This window comes from Plectropomus leopardus, chromosome 23 (assembly GCF_008729295.1).
Source record: "Plectropomus leopardus isolate mb chromosome 23, YSFRI_Pleo_2.0, whole genome shotgun sequence".
Taxonomy (NCBI): Eukaryota; Metazoa; Chordata; class Actinopteri; order Perciformes; family Serranidae; genus Plectropomus; species Plectropomus leopardus.
Genome location: NC_056485.1, coordinates 16,994,663 through 17,017,194, shown reverse-complemented (window position 1 = coordinate 17,017,194; position 22,532 = coordinate 16,994,663). Strand labels below are relative to the sequence as shown.

At 38.8% G+C, this 22,532-nt stretch overlaps 2 protein-coding genes across 4 annotated transcripts in view; one reads left to right on the top strand and one right to left on the bottom strand.

Moving 5' to 3' along the window:
* svep1 (sushi, von Willebrand factor type A, EGF and pentraxin domain containing 1) overlaps positions 1-10,544 on the top strand; it is a 113,314-nt gene extending 102,770 nt beyond the window's left edge. The window contains exons 44-49 of one of the 2 annotated variants that reach the window (XM_042511963.1): positions 570-752; positions 3,118-3,288; positions 4,848-4,943; positions 6,190-6,285; positions 7,693-7,786; positions 10,226-10,544. In XM_042511963.1, coding sequence (XP_042367897.1) covers positions 570-752; positions 3,118-3,288; positions 4,848-4,943; positions 6,190-6,285; positions 7,693-7,786; positions 10,226-10,256 — 671 coding nt within the window. In that variant the 3' untranslated portion in view covers positions 10,257-10,544. The remainder of the gene's footprint in view (positions 1-569; positions 753-3,117; positions 3,289-4,847; positions 4,944-6,189; positions 6,286-7,692; positions 7,787-10,225) is intronic. The other variant, XM_042511964.1, reaches the window with a different exon arrangement.
* A 72-nt stretch (positions 10,545-10,616) lies between these two features.
* Positions 10,617-21,480, bottom strand: txn (thioredoxin). 2 transcript variants are annotated; one of them, XM_042511966.1, is made up of 5 exons: positions 21,367-21,480; positions 19,512-19,616; positions 18,975-19,040; positions 12,341-12,406; positions 10,617-11,021 (listed from the first exon to the last, which is right to left on the bottom strand). In XM_042511966.1, exons 1-5 carry the CDS (start codon positions 21,394-21,396, stop codon positions 10,956-10,958), a joined length of 333 nt encoding a protein of 110 aa, XP_042367900.1. In that variant the 5' UTR covers positions 21,397-21,480; the 3' UTR covers positions 10,617-10,955. The 2 variants fall into 2 exon arrangements, with proteins under 2 accessions (XP_042367900.1, XP_042367899.1); XM_042511965.1 differs by lacking the exons at positions 10,617-11,021; positions 12,341-12,406 and adding exons at positions 15,617-16,030; positions 16,615-16,680 and having other exon boundaries at positions 21,367-21,473.
* Positions 21,481-22,532: the final 1,052 nt, after the last annotated feature.

Below are 22,532 nucleotides of genomic sequence, written 5' to 3'. Positions count from 1 at the left end.
TCTGAGGTTTTTCTTGCAATTTTGCAAAATAATCTTGGAGATTTTGGAAGTATTTCATTCAATATTGCCCTCCATTTAATTAATTAATTTTTTTAAATCAACAGTTGCCCCAGTATGCCATTGTAACTTGATAACCCATGAGACTGCTCTATTTTTTTGTTTTTGACTTGTACTTTACTGCCTTTTAAATCTATGACAATCTTTAAACAAGTGTACTGGTACTATCTCAAGAAAAATATTGTTTTTATCAATGTAAAAATGTTTAAATATTGTTGCTACAGTCATTCTTTTGTTCTTTACTGGTACCCCCAAAAAATAGTTGTTGTCATGTTATAGCCTTGTTATATTGATTTTTTGATAAAAATCTAAAAAATGTTTGCCTATTGTCAAATTGTACCCCGTGGTATCAATAATGGTGTCAAATACTGATATTTTTCAAGGTTTTGAATCAAAGTTATAATTCCAGTATTGTGACAAGACTAGTAAACATTTAAGAAATGCTTACAGAGATGGTAAATAAACTGGATAATGACCTTTATTAGCTAATCTTTCGTGTCTGTTTCTTATAGCAAAGTCTTGTCCGACTCCTCCGAGCTGGAGGGAGGACAGCAGCAGGAACGGGTCCCAGCAGGAGTTTCATGTTGGACAATCGGTCCGTGTCTCCTGTCCCAAAGGTCAGCAGGTCCGAGGCAGCGGCACCATCACCTGCAGGCCGGACCAGACCTGGAGCCCCGTCAGCTCCGTGTGTGAACGTGAGTATTTCCTTTCATGTCTGGCTATCGGAGATACTTGATTACAAATCAGTATATTCTATATTTTTTTACCTTGTTTTTTTAATTTAATTGTATTTTTCATTATTATTTACGGAAAAAAATAAACATTAATAAATATTAATTAATTATTAAAACTGTTCCACAGCTTCACTGCACTGAACACTTTTTTAATGTTTCTTGGTAGTAGGTTATTTTTAGCCTTAAACATTATTTGTGCCGTTTTAAATTCCACAAGATCTGTAAATGTTAATAATTTTGACTTCCAATTTTTTTTTCTCAATTTGAATTATATATATATTTGAAAAATATATAATACAATAATAGTAATAATAATATATTTAAAAAATAATGTTTATTGATGTTTAGTGTTCAAAATTTTACTGCCATCTATTCTATAAAAAGAAAAAAATGTTGTTAAACTGCAAATGATCCTTTCGCACACGCTTACAATTCTTTTCTTGTTTATGTTAACTGTTACCTAAATATTTAGTTATGTTTCTTTTCTTTTCCTCGATCAGTCTTAGATCCTGTGATTTAGTTGTGATCGGGGAAATCAATCAAATGTAATTATCAGTGTGTTGATGCGTACTCAAACTGGCAAATGGTTTTATAATTAATGAGATAATCGGGTAGAAAATGTTGATTTGATATTTCACACCTCTGCATGCTCCCACTCTTTACACCTCTCTGCACGTGCACGGCTGTTAAATCTGCCTGTTAGCCGAAGTCTCTCTGTTGTTGTCTTTCTCTCACTGAGCTTTTATGAAAACAAACAGGGCTGCATCAAACACTGCGTGCGTCCTTTATGCTGGACTAATTACGGGCACCTCTGCAGCTTCTATGGCAACCTTTGTCTGATAATCCTCTCATCTTTCTTGTGTGCAGTTGCCCTGAATATGCAGCACAATGCCGCTCACGTTGCCATGGCTCGTTGTTTGTATTTGCATGGCCTTTTTTTTTTTGTTTTTCTCCTGTATGCATGTTCACCGCAATCCTTTTGGTCCTGTTTTGGCCCTGAGGGGTCGACCACTGATTGTCGAGCCACAAAGTGTCTGACACATTTGGAGATTTTGCATGAAATTCACTGCCTTCACGGTAATGAGGGAACACAGAAAACACAGCTTGATTTCAGTTTCATAATCAATATTCTTTTTTAGATAAACAAGTGGTAGACAAAATAACAGAAACACCTAAAATACAATATAGAAGCTCCATAAACGATTTTGTGGAGCTCAGTTTTTGTTGAAACCAACATAAGTTTGTCATTTTTTTGTTGCTGATGCGTTAGTGTCAAACACTTTAAAATACTGTTATGACACAAGGGGAGAACACTTAATACAGAATTACTTTTTTAAAGGAATACATCGCCCCCAAAATGAACATTTATGTATGAATTATTCGCTCGCTGTTATGTTGAAATTGTGAAGAAAACTCTGTTTTTCACTTGTGCATCCACAGTGAACAAAGAATCCAAAAACTGAGAAAATTCTTGATGAATTAAAATCACAGGGTCCGATTATTTAACTGCGTCAAAATATCTGTTCACAAACAATCACACATCTCATGCAGTATCATCCAAGTATTATGTATCCGGTACAGTACAGTACAGTTGTATGTGTTAATAAATGGTCCCCTTTTACATCAGTTCATCAAAAGTTGACCGTTTTTGGATTCTTCCTTCACAGTGGAGAGAAACAAAGTTTTCTTCGTGAATTCAGCATAACAGGCTGAGTAACTGATGAACGAGTGGTCATTTTGGGAGATGAAGTATTGCTTTAGGAAAAAGAGACACAATGAGAGGCCTCAAAAAGTGAGCAAAGAGTTTCGATGAGGATCTCTGACAGCCTCCAGAAAATATTAACGCTATAAGCTGCTGTCGTGCTTTACGCTGTAAGGTGTTTCTTTTATTTTGTCCACTACCTGTAGACTTGCAACTTTCGTCTTTGCTCAAACAGAAAATCGACTTTTCAGGCCATTCAGTAAAGGGGTCGACAGATTATTGGCCTGGCCGATTATTTGGGCTGAAACTTGGCATTTTGCAGATTATCTGTATTGGCGTTTTATTTTAGTAATCGCTGATGAAATACATTTTGACAGAAAGATTTTGATTTTTATAGTGCATGCTTACCGGTTCCAATATCGATTGTCGGTCTTATTAGCTACTAATAATCGGTATCGGCCCAGAAAAACCAATATCGGTCGACCCCTGATTCAGTGCAGCCACATGTTGTTATTTTATTTAACTTTTTATTCAAAGATCTAAAAGTAGTCGAGGCAGCAGCAGCATGTCACATGACGTGTAGTGAGTAACTCGAGGGTTCGTTCCATCTGGGCTGTTGTACAGGGGTGTCCTGTGGCCCCCCCCTCCACGTGGCCAATGGGGTGGTGCGGGGGGCGGTGTTCCAGTTCGGTGACGTGGCCGTGTACTCGTGTTTTGGCGGATACGCCATGGAGGGCGTTGGAAGGAGCAGGTGTCTGGAGAACGGCACCTGGACGCCGCCTCCCACATGCAGAGGTAGAGAGATCACAGAAGGGACTCTCCCCTTTTCCCAGAATGCCTTCTGCTTCCTCTGACTGCTTCTTTTGCAACACGACACCGCGCTGCTTCTTCGCCTTTTAATTCTTCTCCTGCTCATCCCCTCAGATACAGTGTTCTCTGGGGGTTATTAACGTCTCTGTGCCTGCTCGCTCTGTCCTCCAATGACCCCTGCGTTTACACCACGTGCATGTGTGCAATATTTACAAGTAAGAGCCAAGTTACTGTTACTGCTGGTTCTTTTTCCTCGTTACCAGTTAATGTTGGGAAAGGTTATCTCTAAATAGTTGACCTAAAAAGACAGCTGCACCACAGAACCTCTCCACATCTGTCACACCACGACTGAAGCCTCTTCCTGTGCACTCTCATATACGAGAGCTTTCTAAAGCCTGCATCCGACACAGTCAAAGAAAGAGAAACCAAGGCGACGTGAAATTCAGATAACAAGTTTTACATATGAAAATGATCTGGTTCCAGACTCACCTTTTCCTCTACAGCTGCTGACATCGAGCACACTCCTGCCTACCCACACACACACACACACACACACAGGTTTCTGTTGATGTCTTTGATAAGTTTGCTCTGAGGAATTTAATCTGCGGTGGATAAATGCTGCCTTTGTCGTCATGCATGAAATTAAACCCGTCTCCTTCTGTTTCACTGGACGGTGACTGAATATCTTTGTCCTCTCTTTGGACACTGAAATAAGACTGTCCACAGTATGTGAGGTATACAGGGTTCCCACCGTCATGAAAAACCTGGAAAAGTCATGGAATTTCACAATCACATTATCCAGGCCTGGAATAACCATGGAAATGTATTAAATTACATTAATGTAAAATAAAGGTGAATGTATTTTCTGTGTATGATGATGTAACGTGGCTTCAGTATGCTTCGACGTGTGACAATGTTTCGGTGTCGTTTTTTATTTCATCTCCGTCTTTATGATGCCTACTAGGCACGTCAAAAAGAAATTCAAGCACCTTTTTGCCTGTGTAAGACATACAAATTTAAATGGCTGGATGTTGTGTTTATTTTACAGCCAGTTTTTTTTTAAGAAAATCTGTTTTCTTGATTTTTTTTTTTACTTTAAAAAAAGTTGAACATTTTTTTCTAAATTTTTTTGCTTGTTTGTTTTGGGTTTAGGTTTGGAAAGCTTTTCTTTTTTTTTTCTTTTCTTCCAGTTTTTGGGATTTGTTGTTTTTGTTGATTCTTATAGACAACTTAAAATTTTGAGGTAACTTTTTTTTTTAATTAAAGGCATTAAAGACATTTTTTAAATAGAGTTAAAACTTTATATGTTTGAAAACCACCCAGGTAAGTAGGGCAAGAAAGAAAAAAAAAATATTTTGGGTGCTTGAAAAGTTATATAAAAGTTTTGAAATTTTGTCCATGACCATGTGTGGGAACCCTGAGTATAACTTTGTGTGTTTCAGGCTGCATTTTTATCTTAATTTGACAGTCCTTTCTCTGTGTGTGCGTGTGCGCGTGCGTGCGTGCGTGTGTGCGTGTGTGTGTGCGTGCGTCGCCTCCCTCAGCGGTGTGCTGGTTGCAGTGCCAGAACGGAGGTGCATGTCAGCGGCCCAACACTTGCTCCTGCCCCGAGGGCTGGATGGGCCGACTTTGCGAGGAGCGTAAGTACTTGATCGCCAAAATATCGATTGTTGAACTCTTGACACAAACGTGACGTTGATCCCTAAGTGTGTTACAGCTCAAACACTCACTGACACGCAGGAATCCAGCCAGCTTGCTAAGCAGGTTTCAGCACAATGGTGCACAAAGAGGGTCGGAGACAATGGACTGAAAGGTTGTTTTGAGCTGAGACACTGAGAGAGTTATTGTCACTCGCTCTCTGTAATTCAACAAAATACTGTCCGACAGTTTATAGACGTTTTGTCTGTTGGAAAACAGCAGAAAAAGAAACAATAATCACCAAAAATCAAAACACAACACTGAAAACCTTAGTCTTTAGTCTTTATTATACTGATCACACTTGCACATGCAAACCAAAGACACATTTTGGCCCTTTGCATGAAAAAAGTAGACAAAGTCGTGTTGTCACAAATATCGATTTATTAATTCATACTGTTTTTGAATATTTGAAATGGTTTCAGGACTGTAGTATTAATAGACAGATACCAGCTTTTACTGCAGTTGTCCAGCTGTTCTCTGCTACTAAAAGAAAAGCCATCATGTTATAGCCCTGTTACATTTATGTTTTAATAAAACATTTAACATAATTATTATAATAATGATAATAATGATTGTTGCTGTTATAATTATTATTGTTGTTATTATTATTATTATTATATTATCATAAAGCATGTAATTTATGCCCTAAAAATCAAATTTTATCAAAACTCGTATGTTTATTTGCATGCAGGCTGGCGGGTTTGTCGATAGTGATTTCAGGGATGTTTGTGGTTAAAAAAAGGATCTTGCTCTTTAACAGAAAGGTCACTCTCTGTAGGAATCATTTCCAGGATGTTGTTGGACACTTACAGCAACAATCTGAGCCTGACAGCAGCAAAAACGAGCAGTGGACGCAAACTAACAGTGCAAACATACCCCGAGTGGTTACGCAGCTGTTGGCTGCAGCGTTCTCACTCAATACTGGACCACCTTCAAAAGCTGTTGTCCCATTTAGTCACTTCAACACAAAACATGGGAGAATACGGTCCGTGCTGAAAAATATCAGACTTACCCATTAAGATACTTTTTTTTATATCATCACAAAGTTATTCTTTACTCTAGCCTGTGTTGTAAAGATCTTTTTAGAGTGGGATTTCAACAAAGGCAGCAGGGGTTCATGACCGTAAAAAGTTCCTGTTTACACCCCTCTCTCCTCCTCCTCCTCCTCCTCCTCCTCTTTAATGACAGCTATCTGCATCCTGCCGTGCCTGAACGGAGGCCGTTGCGTGGCACCCTACCAGTGCGAGTGTCCCAGCGGTTGGACCGGCACTCGCTGTCACAGTGGTGAGTTCATGTGTGATTCAGTGGTGGTTTCACATGTTTGGGCAGGTTCATGTGTGAGAAAACGTGCTCTCCTACTGTCTGCACCAACGGCACGGTGACGTAACACGTGAGAGCATGAAGAGCGAGCCCACTCGAGAGGATCCCCTTCACGTCACTGTTATTATCGACCCTGCGCCACGGGGGATTGTGTGACGTCAGAGTTACGTAGTCGATTATTTATTTATTACTAATGAATGACGTATATAAGCAGCGGTGGAGGAAGTATTCGGATTCTTTACTTTAATTGTTTGTGCACTTATGTGTGTGTACAGGTATACCTGTGTCAGGTGAACACTTCTTTTTAAATTATGGATGTACCTTAACAATGCACACACAGGAATTAGGGAGGAAGAAGTATTCAGATACTTTACTTTAGTAAAAAAGTACTAATACTGCACTGTGAAAACATTCTGTTACAAGTAAAAGTGCGGCATTAAAAATGGTACTTAAGTGAAAGTATAATTAGGAAAATATACATTAAGTATTTAAACTAAAAGTACCCTATTCAGAAAAAAATCAAAAATTCAAAATTATTCTTAATCAAGTACAAAACAACTTTCATGTTTATCAGAGTTGCCTTTTTTTCCAAGCAGCTTATTGCATAATCGACTAATTGTCCCGGCTGTTCTTGTGTTAAATGTTGGGTAGTTTAATTTAAAATAAAATATATTCTATTAACTTTTCTCATGCCTTTTTATGCAAAAATCTTATTTTGGAAAGTGACTTAAGCTTTTATGTAAATGTAGTGAAGTAAAAGTATAAAGTGGCCTATAAAGAAAACACTCAAGTAAAGTACAAGTACATCAAAGTCATACTCAAATACAGTGCTTGAGTAAATTTAATTAGTTATATTTCACTACTATATATGAATAAGAACCTTTTTCTGACTGCATGTCTTTCATTAAAATTTCTTTTTTTAATGTATATATTTACATACTTACAAATATGTTTATGCCTGTGTTTTTTAGCATTTGTTTTACAAATGACAGTTTCGGTGTCACTGGGCGTCTAATGTTTTGGCGTTGAGGAGACAGAGTGAGAGAGCACTTAACCATCTGCCTGTCGTGACAGCATGTTGCAGGTTTTGTTCTCTGAGAGCTCAGAGCAAACACACCGAACAGCAGATGAGTCAGCGCTCCTTTAAAGGGCAGTTCCACCAAAATACTTTTTAATTCTGCGGCTGCATTTTCCTCTCTGGCTTCTGCAGTGTCTCAGATGCTGATAAACACCTTTAAAATCTCCTGACTGCAGAGAAAATGCTGCCGCACCGGTGACCATAAAAACAGGCAGCATATTTCCTTTAAGTGTTGCCGTGGTTACGTTGATAATGATCTTGCTGTATGTGTTAATGTGTCTCCGTGTCCGCAGCTGTGTGTTCGTCTCCTTGTCTGAATGGAGGCAGATGCATCAGGCCGAACAGATGTCACTGCAGTCCGGGGTGGAGCGGACACGACTGCTCCAGGTGATGAGAGACCAAAAAAAGAGATCTTTCTTTCTTTTCTTTTTCTTTCTTTCTTTTTTAAATTTATTTTGACATGTTATGAGATTTTCAAGAAACCAGAAAACATTATATACAAGCATACAAAACAAAAAGGTAATAAAATAAAGATACACTGAAGAAATACATTTTAAAAAATTATATAAATTATTATAAAATGTCTCTCCTCCAGCTTTTTGTTTTCAAATATTCAAATAAATAAACAATACTCTAAAACTTAAGTAAAATAGTTCTGATAATTAGTAAATTAAAGTGAAAAATACAACTAAATGTTTCGCTTTATACAGTTAGATATGTATATGAAAGAATAGTAATTTCATTTATTAAAGGGGCAGTTCACCCTAAAAAATAAAAACACATACTTTTCCTTTCACCTGCAGTGCTATTTATCAATCTAGATTATTTTGGTATGAGCTGCCGAGTGTTGGAGATATCGGCCGTAGAGACGGCACTCAGTTTATGGAGCTCAGAGTGCCAAAAATAAATTAGACAAACTCAACAGCAATGTCTCCAGAAATCATGACGCGGTTACTCGAGATAATCCAGACTTTGTTGTGAGCATTTTCATGCATTTTCTTCTACTGAACCACATCCACCAACCGCATCACGGCGCAGAAGGAGGCGTGCATCCACTCGTGAGCGAGGGGCTCGAGCTCGTGGCGGTCCAACATCTTAACACCGATGGCGTCCTCCAGCCACTGCAGTTAGAATCCCGTCCGTACAAGCAGTGTCAGAAAAACTGATTTTTAAAATGTGAGACCACTTTATTCAGTATTTCTACCGGTTTAAATCACCAGGTCTGTTTGTTTTGGAGAGGAGGAGACCTCTGCAGATATTTCAGCTCCCGCTAAAAAGTTCCTGAACATCTGGATCTTAAGTTATCAGAGAAAAAAGGTGAGCACACATTAGCAGGTGCTGGGCTATCTGCCCGTCTGCGTCATGTCGAACAGCATCAGAGAAACACTGATTTGTAACGTGAAACTGCTTTATTCAGTGTTTTTACCGGTTTAAATCACCCGGTTCGTTTGTTTCGGAGAGGAGGAACTCTCTGCGGATAATTCGGCTCCCGGTTAAAAAAACCTCCTAAACAAAGACCACTGGATGAATTCTGAGAAGAAGTTTCAGCTGGTTGCAATCTGAAATCCTCACCGCTAAAAGCCACTAAATCCCCCTAAATCTGACACACTGTTCCTGCAAATATCGATGGGTGATAAAGACGTGATCGGTAGTGACATTTACTCTTCAGACTAAAAGAAGTACTCTGATCCTTTACTTAAGTAAAAGTACAAAAACTACTGAATACTCCACTATGAGTGAAGTCCAGTATTTAAAATCTTACTAAGTGTGTTATTATCAGCAAAATTTACTTTAAGTATCAAAAGTGAAAGTACTCATTCTGCAGTAGAATGTTCCCTGTCAGTGTTTTACTTTTATACATGATGTTTTTGGATTAATGTCTCTGCTGCATTAATGTGTATGTTGCATTTCACCGCCGTAGATGTTTAAGGTTGCGCTCATTTTTACTCCTTTACATTCTGTTGAATATTTTTATCGACAGATTTGCATCATATTCTGGGAAATCATGTTTGTAGCTCTCTGTCCTGTGAGAAACACGAATCTCTAAACTTTTTTATCGTGTCAGAAAAGGTTTTTGTGACGATGCATTTTCCAGCTGATTCAAAAGAAGAAGTTGAATTGTTTTCACCCATACAGTACACTTCCTTACGGAGCCCGCGAGGTGACACGGGTGTGTTTTTGCACTCGTTTTAAGAATAAAATAAACCTTTTTCAACCTGCCAAAAACTGATTCCAACTCCTGTCTTGTCACTGAAAGGCTGTTTCTGCGTCAGAATGACTTGATTTAAGTAATAGTCCTCATTTTTGACAGTTTATAGCCCATCCAATCTCTTTTAACTGTTTTAAGGGCCAATAAAATGCACTTTTTCAACCTGCCAACTAGTGACGTTAGCTCCTTTCTTGTCACTGAAAGGACTGAAAGGCTGTTTCTGCCTCAAAATGACTTGATCTAAAGGCTTGTAATTGACTGAAACCACTCCAGTCCTTTCAAAATATGAAAATGTTGCGTAAAACACATGCAGGATTTAGTATTTCGCATGCATGTTTAAAAAAAAACAAAACACATCCATGTCACCTCTGGGGCTTCGTTCTTCATCCTTCAGCTTATCAGAAAAAAAACTTTTTAACTGGATGGGAATTTGTAAACTGAAACTGTTAAATGTAGTGAAGTAAAAAGTGCAGTATTAATCTCTAAGAGGAAACAGTAGAAGTATAAAGTTAAAATCCTGAAGAACAAGCAACATGCACTCACACACAGACCTTGAGATGATGTACTTTATACAATTACACACCAAATAACCGTTTCTGTCTTTCTTCTCTTTGCAGGAAAAGAAAATCAGGCTACTATCACTTCTAAAGGTTCCTCTCAGCTCCATGTGAATCGTCTTATGAAGGGAATTCTTGTATAGTTAACTGACACTTGTAAACCATTCATTCTCATCTCTCTGCAAAGGCAAAGCAAGAACCATTTTGTAAAATAAAGCTGTATTTTTTCATATAGAGACTCAACAGTATTAAACATATGCTGCTATATACTTGTATGATGTGTAAAAACTATTGATGTGATTGTCCAATGTATATGTGTAAACTATTCTCACATTTTTATTAAAGCATAAAATACCATTAAATAATTGTTTTGATCAGATTCATTGCTCTTGCAGTGACGGGTTGTGTGTCATGTTTTGGTGCGTTTGAGAATAAGAAGAGTACAAAGTTCCTTGTCTCGATTTATTATATCCACCTTGTTGAACACATCATACAAAGACAGTTCAGGAGTTTGTCAGGAGCAAAGCTCTCATATAAAACAGAATAAAAGGGTTTTAATAAAGTTTCAGCCAGCTGTTGCCACCGTAAACACATACAGTGAACTGACAGGACTAGAGTTTGTCACCAACATAAAATGAGCTGAATAAATTATTATTGCCAGCGTGGACTAAAAGAGCTGATGGTTACTGTACACAACATAGAGCTGGAATTTCTTGGGCATGTACAGAGAGCAACAGAGGCTACTGTGGTTTATACAGTGGAGGTGAGTGTGGATTTGTCAGTGGGGCGTCTATGTTCTCAACTCTTCCACTTTTGCAGTTAGTGTGTCTTTGTTAGCACCGGAGAACTCGAACACCTGAAAGACAGTGCAGACAGAGCGGTTCAAAATGGCTTATTAAAAAAAAGAAAAGAAATCATTAAAATAATAAGAATAAAATAATAATCATTTAGACAATCCTCCCTTCCTCCCACCACCTCCTCCCCAGACCCAAAGGCAAATGTCACACTGGTTGTTGTTAAAGTTGTAAACCCACCAAATTGCAAACATAAATATTGTTTGATATGTAACTTTTGTATGTTGTTATGCAAGTGGATGTAAGGGAGGTAGAGAGAAATTCTGTTTATTTTTCTCCTAACTTTTTTTACCCCTGACTCTGTCCGTCCTTAGTGCCTCACTAACACATTAACTCACACACAAACACACACACAACACAGCCATTCAACACCCTCATTATACATTGAACCAATGTGCCATTATGCCTGTTTGTTTTACCTTCTCTCCTACATAGTTTTGTCTTCACTTGTTTTGTGCCTGCATCACTAATAATAAAATTAATAAAATAAAAGAATACGCAGAAACTTTAAGGCCCTGACACACCAAGCAGACAGTCGGCCGTCCGCCCATGTTTGACGGCGAACGCCTGTGGCCCTCGTCGCTTCGGTGAGTCACACCACACACTGTTGGCCCTTCTCAATCGCCCATCGGCAAATGAAATCACTCTGGCCATTCAGCTCAGCGCACGAGAAGAGAAATTGAAGTGAAAAATGTAAACAAAGGGCTTAAGTCTAGAGGGAGTGAGGTCGAAATAAATGTGTTAAATGAGGAAAGATTGTTTTTCTTTAACCGTTGAGCTCCTGATGGTTGTGTTGTTCGTTGGCGCTCTGTAATTATGCTTTGTTCTTTCAACATTTGATTGTGTTGTTCATGAGCTAACTGGCTAACTGGCTAACTAGCGTTATGACCGTCTTTGAATGATGATTACAGAGACCCCGTTTGCTGCCATAGAGAGGTATCTCGTGCTTCTTAGCTGCCGGCTTAGTGTGTTCCTGTGCAACTTTTTGGTTGACACATGGTGAAGCAACGGCGATGCAGCAGGTGACTTTCATCAGCAGTAGTTCTCATGTCAGCTTGTGTGTCACTGCCTTTACTTTTCAACAATGCTGTGAATGTTAACATGTTTAGGCAGAAAAACCATTTGGTTATTTTTAAGAAAAGATTGTGTTGTGGCTTAAAGTTTCAAAGGAGAACACACGTGTGTTTCCTCGGTCTCTGATGGCATAATATGGTAATTTCATGATTCAATACAGTAAATGTACATATTTTTTCTTTTATAAAAGGTGAAATTTAATGTCAATATTGCCAAGTACATCTTTGCTGTGTATGTTCATGCTTACCTTCTCTCCATTCTTGAAAAATATGAACGTGGGCATGCACTGGATCCCACAATCTGTACTCACATCCTGAAAAGAGCAAAAAAAAACAACAATCAGACGGATGGACTGAGTCAAAAACACTGGTACGATCTCATAAAGGACTGTTCGGGCTAATATGCATGACTGTAAATGATAATGGGCCAAACAGATGAATACATGTCAGAAACATTTAACAAAAAACTGCACAGTAAACAAGCCTGTCGTCTTTACGGAGCATTATAATGTTGGAAATACGGGATGTACAATCCTGCCAGACTGGACATGTTCAGTCATCCAGATAAGAGACAGCAAACAGGGAACTATTGTGAGTTTTTAAATGAACGTGACACCCGAGCCTCTCCCTTCATCTTAACGGACTTGAAGAAACAAACCCCTGTGCCAATAGGAGTGTTTTTCTGTTTAATTACCTTGAATGATTTGACTGTTGCAACAAGTGAACACCTTGTTACCTTGTCACCTTTGTTAGATTGGTTTTTCCTGTTTTTAAAAGCTCAGATACAATACCTTGGCTGCAGAACTCTTAACCAAGAAACTGCAGGTTGAAAGCATTTTATACAGCATTTAAGAATTACCTATCAAGCAAGTGTGCGCTCAACTCAAGCTCCATATCATTCAGTTTGTGTGACAAAAAAAATCAGATTATGTGCAATGAAGCGCTGCAGTAAAAGCTAAAATAAAAGTAAAACTTTGACCCCTACATGCATAAGATAAGCATTTGTATTTCATCTTAGTAGCGATCATAAGTAGAGGAAATACCGATCTCCAGAACATCCTGAATGCCTTTGCCACAGCTTACTTGCTCCTGGGACTTGACATAAGAAGACTCAGATTTTACACCAGCCAGCACCTGATGAACGCTTCCACGCCAAACAATTTGTGTGGACAACATCTTGACAAATGCCATTACTTTGCCTACCTTGGCAGTCTTTTTTCCACAAGAGCTGTCATCTGGTGACGAGACCGACCACCATATAGGTTATGCCATTGGAGCTTTTTGATTGGCTGAGGAAGAGCGTGTTTAAAGATCAGGACATCAAGACCAAGACCAAACGCCTCATCAAGTGGTATTTGTGCCTTCCCTGCTTTAAGGGGTCGAAAACAAGGCCGCCTACAGCAGACATATGAAATCCTTGGAGCGGTACCTCCGTAAAATCCTGATGATCAGCTGAGAAGACAGGTGAATAAACATCAGCTTCTTGACATCCCCAGATTCACCACAACTGTCACTTTGCAAGAAAAGAACCTCCACTGTGTCGCAGGTGAAAAGAGGCAACAAAGAGAGAGAGATCCACCAAAACAGGAGCAGTACCATGAGCGATACCTCTGTAAGATCCTAAGGATCAGCTGGGAAGACATGCGAAATAAGTAACCCCAATATCACCACAACCATCACCTGGCACCAGTTGTGACGGGCGGACCATATCATGCGCATGCCAAATACCCACCTACCGAACGAAGTCCTTTGTGGCAAAGTGAAGGAAGGGAAACGTACCCAAGGAGACCAAAACAAGTTGTATAAAGCCAAGACCAAAGCCCACCTGGGAAAGTGCCACTTCATCCTCAGCACAGCAAGAAAAGGACCTTTACTGTTCCACGGAAGAACAACAAAGAAAGGGAGGTCCACCACCAAAACAGGAGCAGTTCTACCCATGATGCCTCCGTCAGATCCTTAGGATCAGTTGGGAAGACAGGTTAACCAATATTAGTGTCTTGAAGGAAGCCAAAAATCATAATATCACAACTATCACCTGGCATACACACCCACGGGGGGCCAGAAAAAGTTTTACAAAGGAAACATAAAAGCCCACCTGAGAAAGAGCCACTTCAACCTCAGCATCTGGGAGGAGGTGGCTCTCAACGGAAACCTGGTCTATGATGGCTCAGCACAGCAAAAATGGATGTCCACTGTCTCATGGAAGGAACAGTAACACCAGTCACGCCTCTGTAAGATCCTGAGGCTCAGTTGGGAAGATATTCAAACTGATGTTAGTATCTCGAAAGAAGCCAACAACCCCAATATGACCACAAACATTACCCGGCACCAACTGCGATGGACAGGCCACATGCCAAAGACCTGCCCTCCGAAAGAAAATGCTTTTCAGCCAGCCGAAAGGAAAGAAACAAAGAACAGAGAGATCCACCACCAAAACGGCTCCACAACGTACCGCCACCACAACACCACTCACAACTCCCCAGTGCAACATAACACGGGGCTTCGACAGCCACCAAACTCACCAACAGGAGACCACTTGTATGACTTCAGGTGATCGCCAATGGAGGGGTGACGGGTGTTGATCGGCGATGACGATTGAGGTGACAGGTAGCAACATTTGTCTTAAGAGGCAGTGTTATAAAATGATGGATAAAGGCAGACTGAGCCGGCAGTTAGTTTTTTGTTGTATTCAGTATATTTACTCAACTTTTTCATAAACAATGATCACAGACGAAGCCTAAATGTTGTACGTGACTGACTAGTTTCTGCTTCCTTTGCAGAAAATTTGGGATAAAATCACATCTAAAAGGTTCCTCTCAGCTCCATGTGAGTAATTTTACAAGCAAATTGTTTTTTTAGTTAACCCGACGCTTGTAGACAATGCATTCTCATCTCTCTGCAAAGGCAAAGCAAGAGCCATTTTGTACATAAAGCTGTATTTACAAAACTGTTATATACTTGTAAACAGGGTGTCTACAAGTATCTGAAACTTAAATACCTTTTAAGACCTTTTCAAGATCATTTTAAACCACATTTTGTACCGATTTTTGGACAAATCAGCCTTTACCTGTTAAAACATTGGAAGTAAATATAAAGGTTATTACTATATGTTTTGTGCAGAAGTACGTTTTATGTTAGAATATGGTTATTAGAGAGAGTACAGTTAATCTAAATACTGCAAATAGGTAAATGCAAGTATAAGGTAAAAAGTCAATATTGGGTTCAGTGGTAAGTTTAAAGATTTCTAACATCCGAAATGTAGACTTTCACACAGAAGCCTCAATCATTTTGACAAATAGAAATGAAATCAAATGTTTGTGTAAGTCTTCACAAATTCAAATTTTAGACTATTCAGTGACTGCTAATGCCTAATACTAATAAAACTTGATTTTAGAAATTAAAAATTTAAAGACCCTGCTTGTATAAAGTATAATATACTACATAATTAAATGCTCCAGTGAGGTGTTGTGTATGAAAGTCACGTTCTGTGGTGCTTGACACATTCAAATTAGAAGAGAACAAAGTTTCTGTAGCTCATCTTTATTTATTAAATCCACCTTATTGAACACAACATGCAAAGACCGTTTAGGAACTAGTCAGGAGTGAAGTAAATTTCTCATACAAAAGTGAATAAAGAGTGATCATCAGATTTTAATCAAATTTCAACTAGTTAAAACAGTCAATACATACAAAGAACTGACAGGACTAGAGTTTTTTAGCAATACGTGATGAGTGGAAAAGATAACTATTTCTTGTGTGGTATAGAAGAACTGATCGTTACTTTACACAACATGGTGCTGGGATTTCTTTGAAGGCAAAGTGGCTACTGTGGTTTGTACAATGAGGGTGTCTGTGGATTAGTTGGTGGGACTTTATGTTCTCAACTGTTGCACTTTTTCTTTCAGTTGACCTTGGTCATTACCAGAGAAGCGGTGCACCTTAAACAGAGTACAAACAGAAGAGTTAAAGACAGCTTTAAATTTTAAAAATACATAATGATAATTATTGAACTAAAAAAGTGTATATCATTTTTCAATATCACAATCTCCAATTTATTTTTGACTAAAGCATTATCATGATTGTGTCAGCATTTTTCTCCACTGTAAAGTATAACTTTTTTAAATTTCAGGTATGAAAAAACTCAAAAAAAATCTATCTGTATAACTGCTTCTTACATGAAGCTAAACATTTCCAGCCTCAGCAGGTTTGAGCAGAAAAGCTCTGATGAACTGACTATAACAAGCAGACAGGTGAGGAACAGCTTGTTAATACAATGGAGCACTTATCTGCTAATAAACCCAGAAAATAAATATTTGCTTCAGGAGTTGGTGGAGACCAAAACCGAGCTAAAAGTTAGTGTTAGTTAATATTTTATTACAATTTACCAGGTGGCCAGAAACAACACTCTAAATGACTGAAAAGATTCCCCAGATCTGTCAGATGTCTAAATGAGCAACACTTTACAAGTTTACAACAAAACTTTGTCAATGTTTGCATCTTTGCTGTAATTTTTTATGCTTACCTGCGCTTCATTCTTGAAAAAAATGAATGTGGGCATGCTTCTAACCTCAAAGGCCTGACAAATATCCTGAAAAGAGCAAAAGGAACAATAGTCAGATGGCTGAACTGAGTCCAAAACACTGTAATGCCTTTATTATGGACTGTTAGAGCCAACATGCAAGGTTATAAATGATGTGAATGGGCTAAAGAGACCAATACATTCAACAAGAATTTCTGTCTTAAGGAGCATAAGCTTGTTAGGAACACAGAAATATACAATGTTAAAAATATTTACAATACTGAACGCACTCAAGCCAGAAATATCTAAAGCATAGTCTCTAACAACTTGTGAAATGCTGCCAAACTGGACTTGTTAAGTCATCCATCAACTACTGAGTCATTACATGGACAGGACGCCTGCTGCTCCATCGTCACTGGTGCTTTCCGTTTTGTAGACTGTGTGCCCCTTTTGCTTTACAAATTCAGGAAAAACATTTAAACGTTTGAAGAACAAATTTAATCTTTTTTAAATGCAACAAAGGTGATTGTTTGGTTTGACTGCGTACCAAACTGCAAGTCCTAACTCAAACAGTTTGGTGTGAATACGTGCTCACACATAAGCCTCCAAACACGTATGATAAGCTTGTCGTCACCAAGAAAAAAAGATGGTGACTTTTTTTTTAAATTTACCTTTGAGCTACAGATGTTAATGTCGGTTAATTTTGCTTTTGACAGTCAGACAACTTTTAACGGGTTACTAACTGGTTAATTTTAACAAAAAAAAAAAAGAAAAAAAAAAGGCAAAATGACCTTCCTTTTAGTGCTCTATTTACTAATCACTGATAAGTACTGTTAGCCAGCTAACAACACACTACTCAACAACTACCAGACACGACACAATCTAAATACTACACACAGAAACACATGACGGACTTACTTTTGCGCTGTCAAAAAATTCATTTGACTTGCCCCGATGGAGAGAAAGCTTCTTTTGAAGACGTCTGTCCAATTTGTTCATGTTCACCGCAAAAAGAACACATTAAGGCCTCATATGTGCTTCCGATGGCTTTTCTGAAGCCAGCGTTAATCAACTCTTCTTTGGATTTTCATTTCAACATCATGCACGTGATCAAGAGACGGAATCAAAGAAAATTAGGGCCGTCCAGAATTGTCTGGACTCTGGAGCTTCGGCATTGATTAAAAGCAAATAATTGAAGTTTCTGTCAGTGGCGGCGGCATTTATTAATTTCATATAATAAAGGCCGTCACGACCTGGGATCCCTACCCGCGACAGTTTCCGCGTCAGGTGAAAGAGAGCGCCTGGTGTGCCTCCGGCTGCTGGACAGTGGTTGAGACACTTTATGGGCCTTGTTTGTAAAGTTATAAAACTCAGTTATGCAACACAAGAATCTCTGTCCACCGTTCTACATTAGTCTGTTAAATTTCGAGTTGCGTCTGAAATGATGCTCTGTACTGCAGGAAGGGCTCCACTTGCGGTGAGCTGCAGGTCAGCTCAAGCATTTGTGCTTCGGTGCGTTTTTGTCATCATGGACAATTATAATCACAATTATAGACCCACAACTACTCAGTAAGAACATAGAAATGACATTCGTCCTTTGCAAAAAAAAAAAAAAACATTTAGATTAGGTAAAAGACCTGTTTTAGAGTGAAATTAATACCAGGGCTATGATATTGGAATTATCTCTCTCTCTAACCTTGACCTGAAAATGTGTTTACACTCTGGTTGAAGCAGCGTTGAGTGTGACCAAACAAAGCCGTTATGTCAAAATGTGTGTCAGAGTTACCACCTGTGGTTCAAATAAACCACCGTGTCTGCCACTCATTCTGCCAAAAGCTGCTCTGCCTCTTTGAGAGTGCTGTTCATGTTTAAGGCTCACAGTTGTTTGCATTTTTATCTCCCAAATTTAAATGACGAAACGCTCACGCTGCAAAGCTTATTTTCGTTTCAACGTGTTGCAGCACTGAGACAGGACAACTTTGCACTTTGGTCACATGAGCCAGCCGTGGTTCCACATGGCTTGGGGAAATGGATTTCATGAATAGTCCACATTGCTTTGAGTATTAATGACACAGTAACACCTTACAAAACCAGAGGAGGGAAACTGCTTTAATCCTTCTCTCACACAATCCCAGACCTTCATTTACAATTCAAGAAAGACTGTCAACTTTTACAGATGTGGTCAGTATACCAGTATTTTGGACGTACTAAAGTTTTCCCTGTTGACAGCCGTATGGATAAAGTCCCTGTGTGTGTGCTGCAGTGTTAGGGGTCTCTGGAGTAGCAGCAGTTGTGGTAAACCTCGATGTGCTTCAGGCTTAAAGCATAATTCAAAACAAAAACACAGAAAAATGCGTGCTTACCTCAGCCTCATCCACGTCCACCTTGAGGAAGACCACGTTCTTGTTCTCAGGCAATCCCGACAGGCTCTGCAAGACAGTCCATCAGTGAGCATTCAGGACACTGAAAGTGCATGACGTCTGAAGCCATGCATGGCGACGTGTGTTCCTCAGGAAAGGGCTCACTTAAACAACAATCAACATCATATTCACAGAGTAATGAAAGTGACCAATGCTAGGCCAGTATGAAATACGCCTGATGGAAACATGTCAGTTTCATAAAAACTCCCATTTATCGCAAAAAACTTCAACACTTCTAAAATATCACATAAGCTTTGCACAAATCTGTAATGGAAACCCAACTGTCTCTAAAAACATACTGCCTTAAAATGAAAGATGTTTTCTCTTCTTTTTGAAATTTCCCTCGTTCGTATGACCAAAAAATCAACAAGAGTATAAAAACATTCATAAACAAGACCGTCTCCCTTTTCCAACCATTCAAAAAGTTGGTTATTTAACTATGGTTTTGAAAAGACTTGAGTGACAAAATCATCCTCTTACCTCAAAAACAGGGCTTATCTGTTTACAGGGGCCACACCAGGTGGCTGTGAAGTCCACCACCACCAGGTTGCTTCCAGCGTCCTTCAGTTCTTTCTTGAAGGCTTCCTACAAAAAACCCAAGAAATAATGTTGGGAATTTGTTTGGTTTATGCTGTGAGGGATTAACGAAATTTAAATCAGCTATTACAAATTATATTTGAAGATTAGCAAAAATAACTGACAAAAAATTTCTAAGGAATAAAAAATAAAATGTAAATCACATCTAAGCTTCTGCTGCCTCTGATAGAGAACAGTCCCCAACTTCTCCTTTTGTTTATTTTGTATACAAGACTCACACATAGCAATACTGTCTCCTCTGGTGCTTTTCCTAAAGTCTAACTAAAGAGTTTATTTTGTTGTGCTTTTACGAATCCAGTAACATCCGAGGTACAACTGTGATTTTCTGCTTTTAAAAAAAAGCTGTGCAACACTCTTTAAAGCTTGCAGGTCCAGGTTGTGACCTGGACAGGTGCCAATGTGAGGTTTATATAAAAAACAACCCATTTCCTTATGATATCAGAGCATTACAACAACAACGCTGAATTGTACACTTAAGTGTTTAGACTGCATAATCATGTTTTTATGAAGGTTGTTAATTATGCAAATTGAAAGTTTTGCTCAACAGATTTTATTGTAATTAATTATATGCTCTTGGCAATTAAAGTGTGGATATTATAAGGGTGTTGTACTTGGGGAAAAGTAGGACTGATAATCCCGGGCCCCAATGGGTTGAAGGCCCTGAAAAGGCCTGGATCAAAAGGTTTGTTTAAGGTTTCTTTAAAAAAAAAAAAAAAAAAAAAAAAAAATCAGTGAAAACTGAATTGAAATTACACACTTTTTTTAAAGGTCATTTCCTTGTTTCACTATTTGTTTTATCCAATTCTCAGGTAATTTTCCTTTACTTTTTTTGTACGAATTTCTTGCTCATTTTTGGATCATTTCTTTTTCCGTTTTTTTTCCTAAAGAAATTAAGCCAATTTGCTCAGGTTTCAAATGGTTAATCTTTTGTCAACCGTACACCTTATTTCAGACATTTAAAAAAAAAACAACAACTTTGAATCATTAACTCATATACAGGTTTTATACCTCATTACTGTGGTAAAAAAAGAAAGATAAAAGTGCGAGAAAAAAAAAGAAAGCAAACTCACTTTGTGTGAGAGAAACATGGATCATGAGAGGAAGTGCGGGGGCCCATAGACACTGCTTTTGCACAGGGCCCAGAATTTTGTGCTACGCCCCTGTGTATGAAAATATGCGCTGTAACTGGAAAGCACATTACGGTGCCCGGCCCTAGCATCATGGAGCTCACAGCGGACAGGCCTGCTGCGGACGGCTGTCCGACATGATGCAGCAGCGTAGTTAGCTACAAATTGTTGCAGGTTTAGCATCTATCCGATACTTCTAGCCAACAATTGGTGGTTTAAGATTACGCAGCGTTGTTTCCATTAGTAAACACAACTGATGTTCGGTCCAAAAACTTAGCGGTTACCCGCTAGCAAAAGTCCTCACATGGTAGCCGCTAAACCATATGCACAATGAATCACCCAGTCAACGAGGGGCTAACGCTATAGCTTTACTTTGGATATTTAACCATTAAAAGGTGGATTTATTTACGCAAACAAGCTAGAAACCGCCAGAAAATTAATTTTAATGTGGAGAATGGGTCACGAGAGGGGGGGAAACGGGCGCGCGACTGCCCGGGCGGTGGAAGCACCACATCATCCCCCGACCGTTGGTCAGCTAAAAACATCTACTGATGAGTTAAAATGGAGTCTTTTAACAAGAAAAACCGAAGAATAAACAAAACAAAACTTACCAAAGACTCCACTTCCTTAACGCGAGTCATGATGGCTGTGAATGTGTCTCGAGGTGAACAACGAGCGGATAAATTTGGGAATCCCTTTTCTCCAGAAGACACTGCGCGGTTTTATGTCAGCTGTCAAACTGCTCAACGGCAGCCCAGCCCTCACCGGAAACGAATGTGATTACAAAATAAAAGCTTTTGTCGTAGGTAAACAGCGAAAAAGCGACGACTATCTGCCTTAATCGTCGAATTTGCATCATCCGCATTTCATTTCATACACATTTCGCAACAAATATATTATTTATTTTGATAATGTATAGCGCATTTCAAAGCTTTTAAAATGAAGACGTTTATTTTGAAGGTTTCCGGGAATGTAATATTTTCCAGTTTTGCTGCTTTACGCCCACAATAAGTCAGTCACTGTTGGGTGTTGCCGTTTTTCTATTTCATCATCTTAATTAATTAGTTATTTATTTGTTAATTTATCAAGTGCTTCTTTGTGTTTTGTAAACGTTTGGATGGCCGCTGACTTTATGCAAAAATAGGTGTCGGAGTAGGTGGAAAAAAATACGGATTATTGGTATTTTTAAGTACAGTTACATTATATTGTATCCTAATTTGTTCTAGTTCTCCTGCAGTCTATCTCCCATGTATTGTTGCTTTAATAAAGAGAAAGAGGTTAAACTATAATTCAAGTCACAATGACTTGACAAATTCTTGGTTTACCGTAAACGACTGAGTCAGCGCATCTCAATTCCACTGTAGTAATACCGAAATCAATACCGCCACGCAGCGTCCCATACGTGACCTGCCGTCATTACGTCAACACTATAGTTTTGGTTTTTTTGCAGCCTTTTCACTTTCACATTTATCCTAAGTATTTCTTTTTCGTCCTTTTGTGTCATTTGTTGTTCCCTTTGTGTCTCCTTGTTGTTGTTTTGTGTCCCTCTGAGGTCTTATTATGTATGTTATTTTGTCTCTTGTGGTTGTTTTTCCCAATTTTGTATTTATTTTGTGTCCCACTACAGTTACTTTGCTTCACTTTCCGGCCATTTTCAGTCTCTTTCTGGTTGGTATGTGTTAATTTGAGTGACAGTTTGCAAGTGAAGCCAGGGGTGCCCCTGAAAGTTTGGGCCCTGTATCTATGGGGACATTGGTCTTTCCTAAAAAGTCCTTCA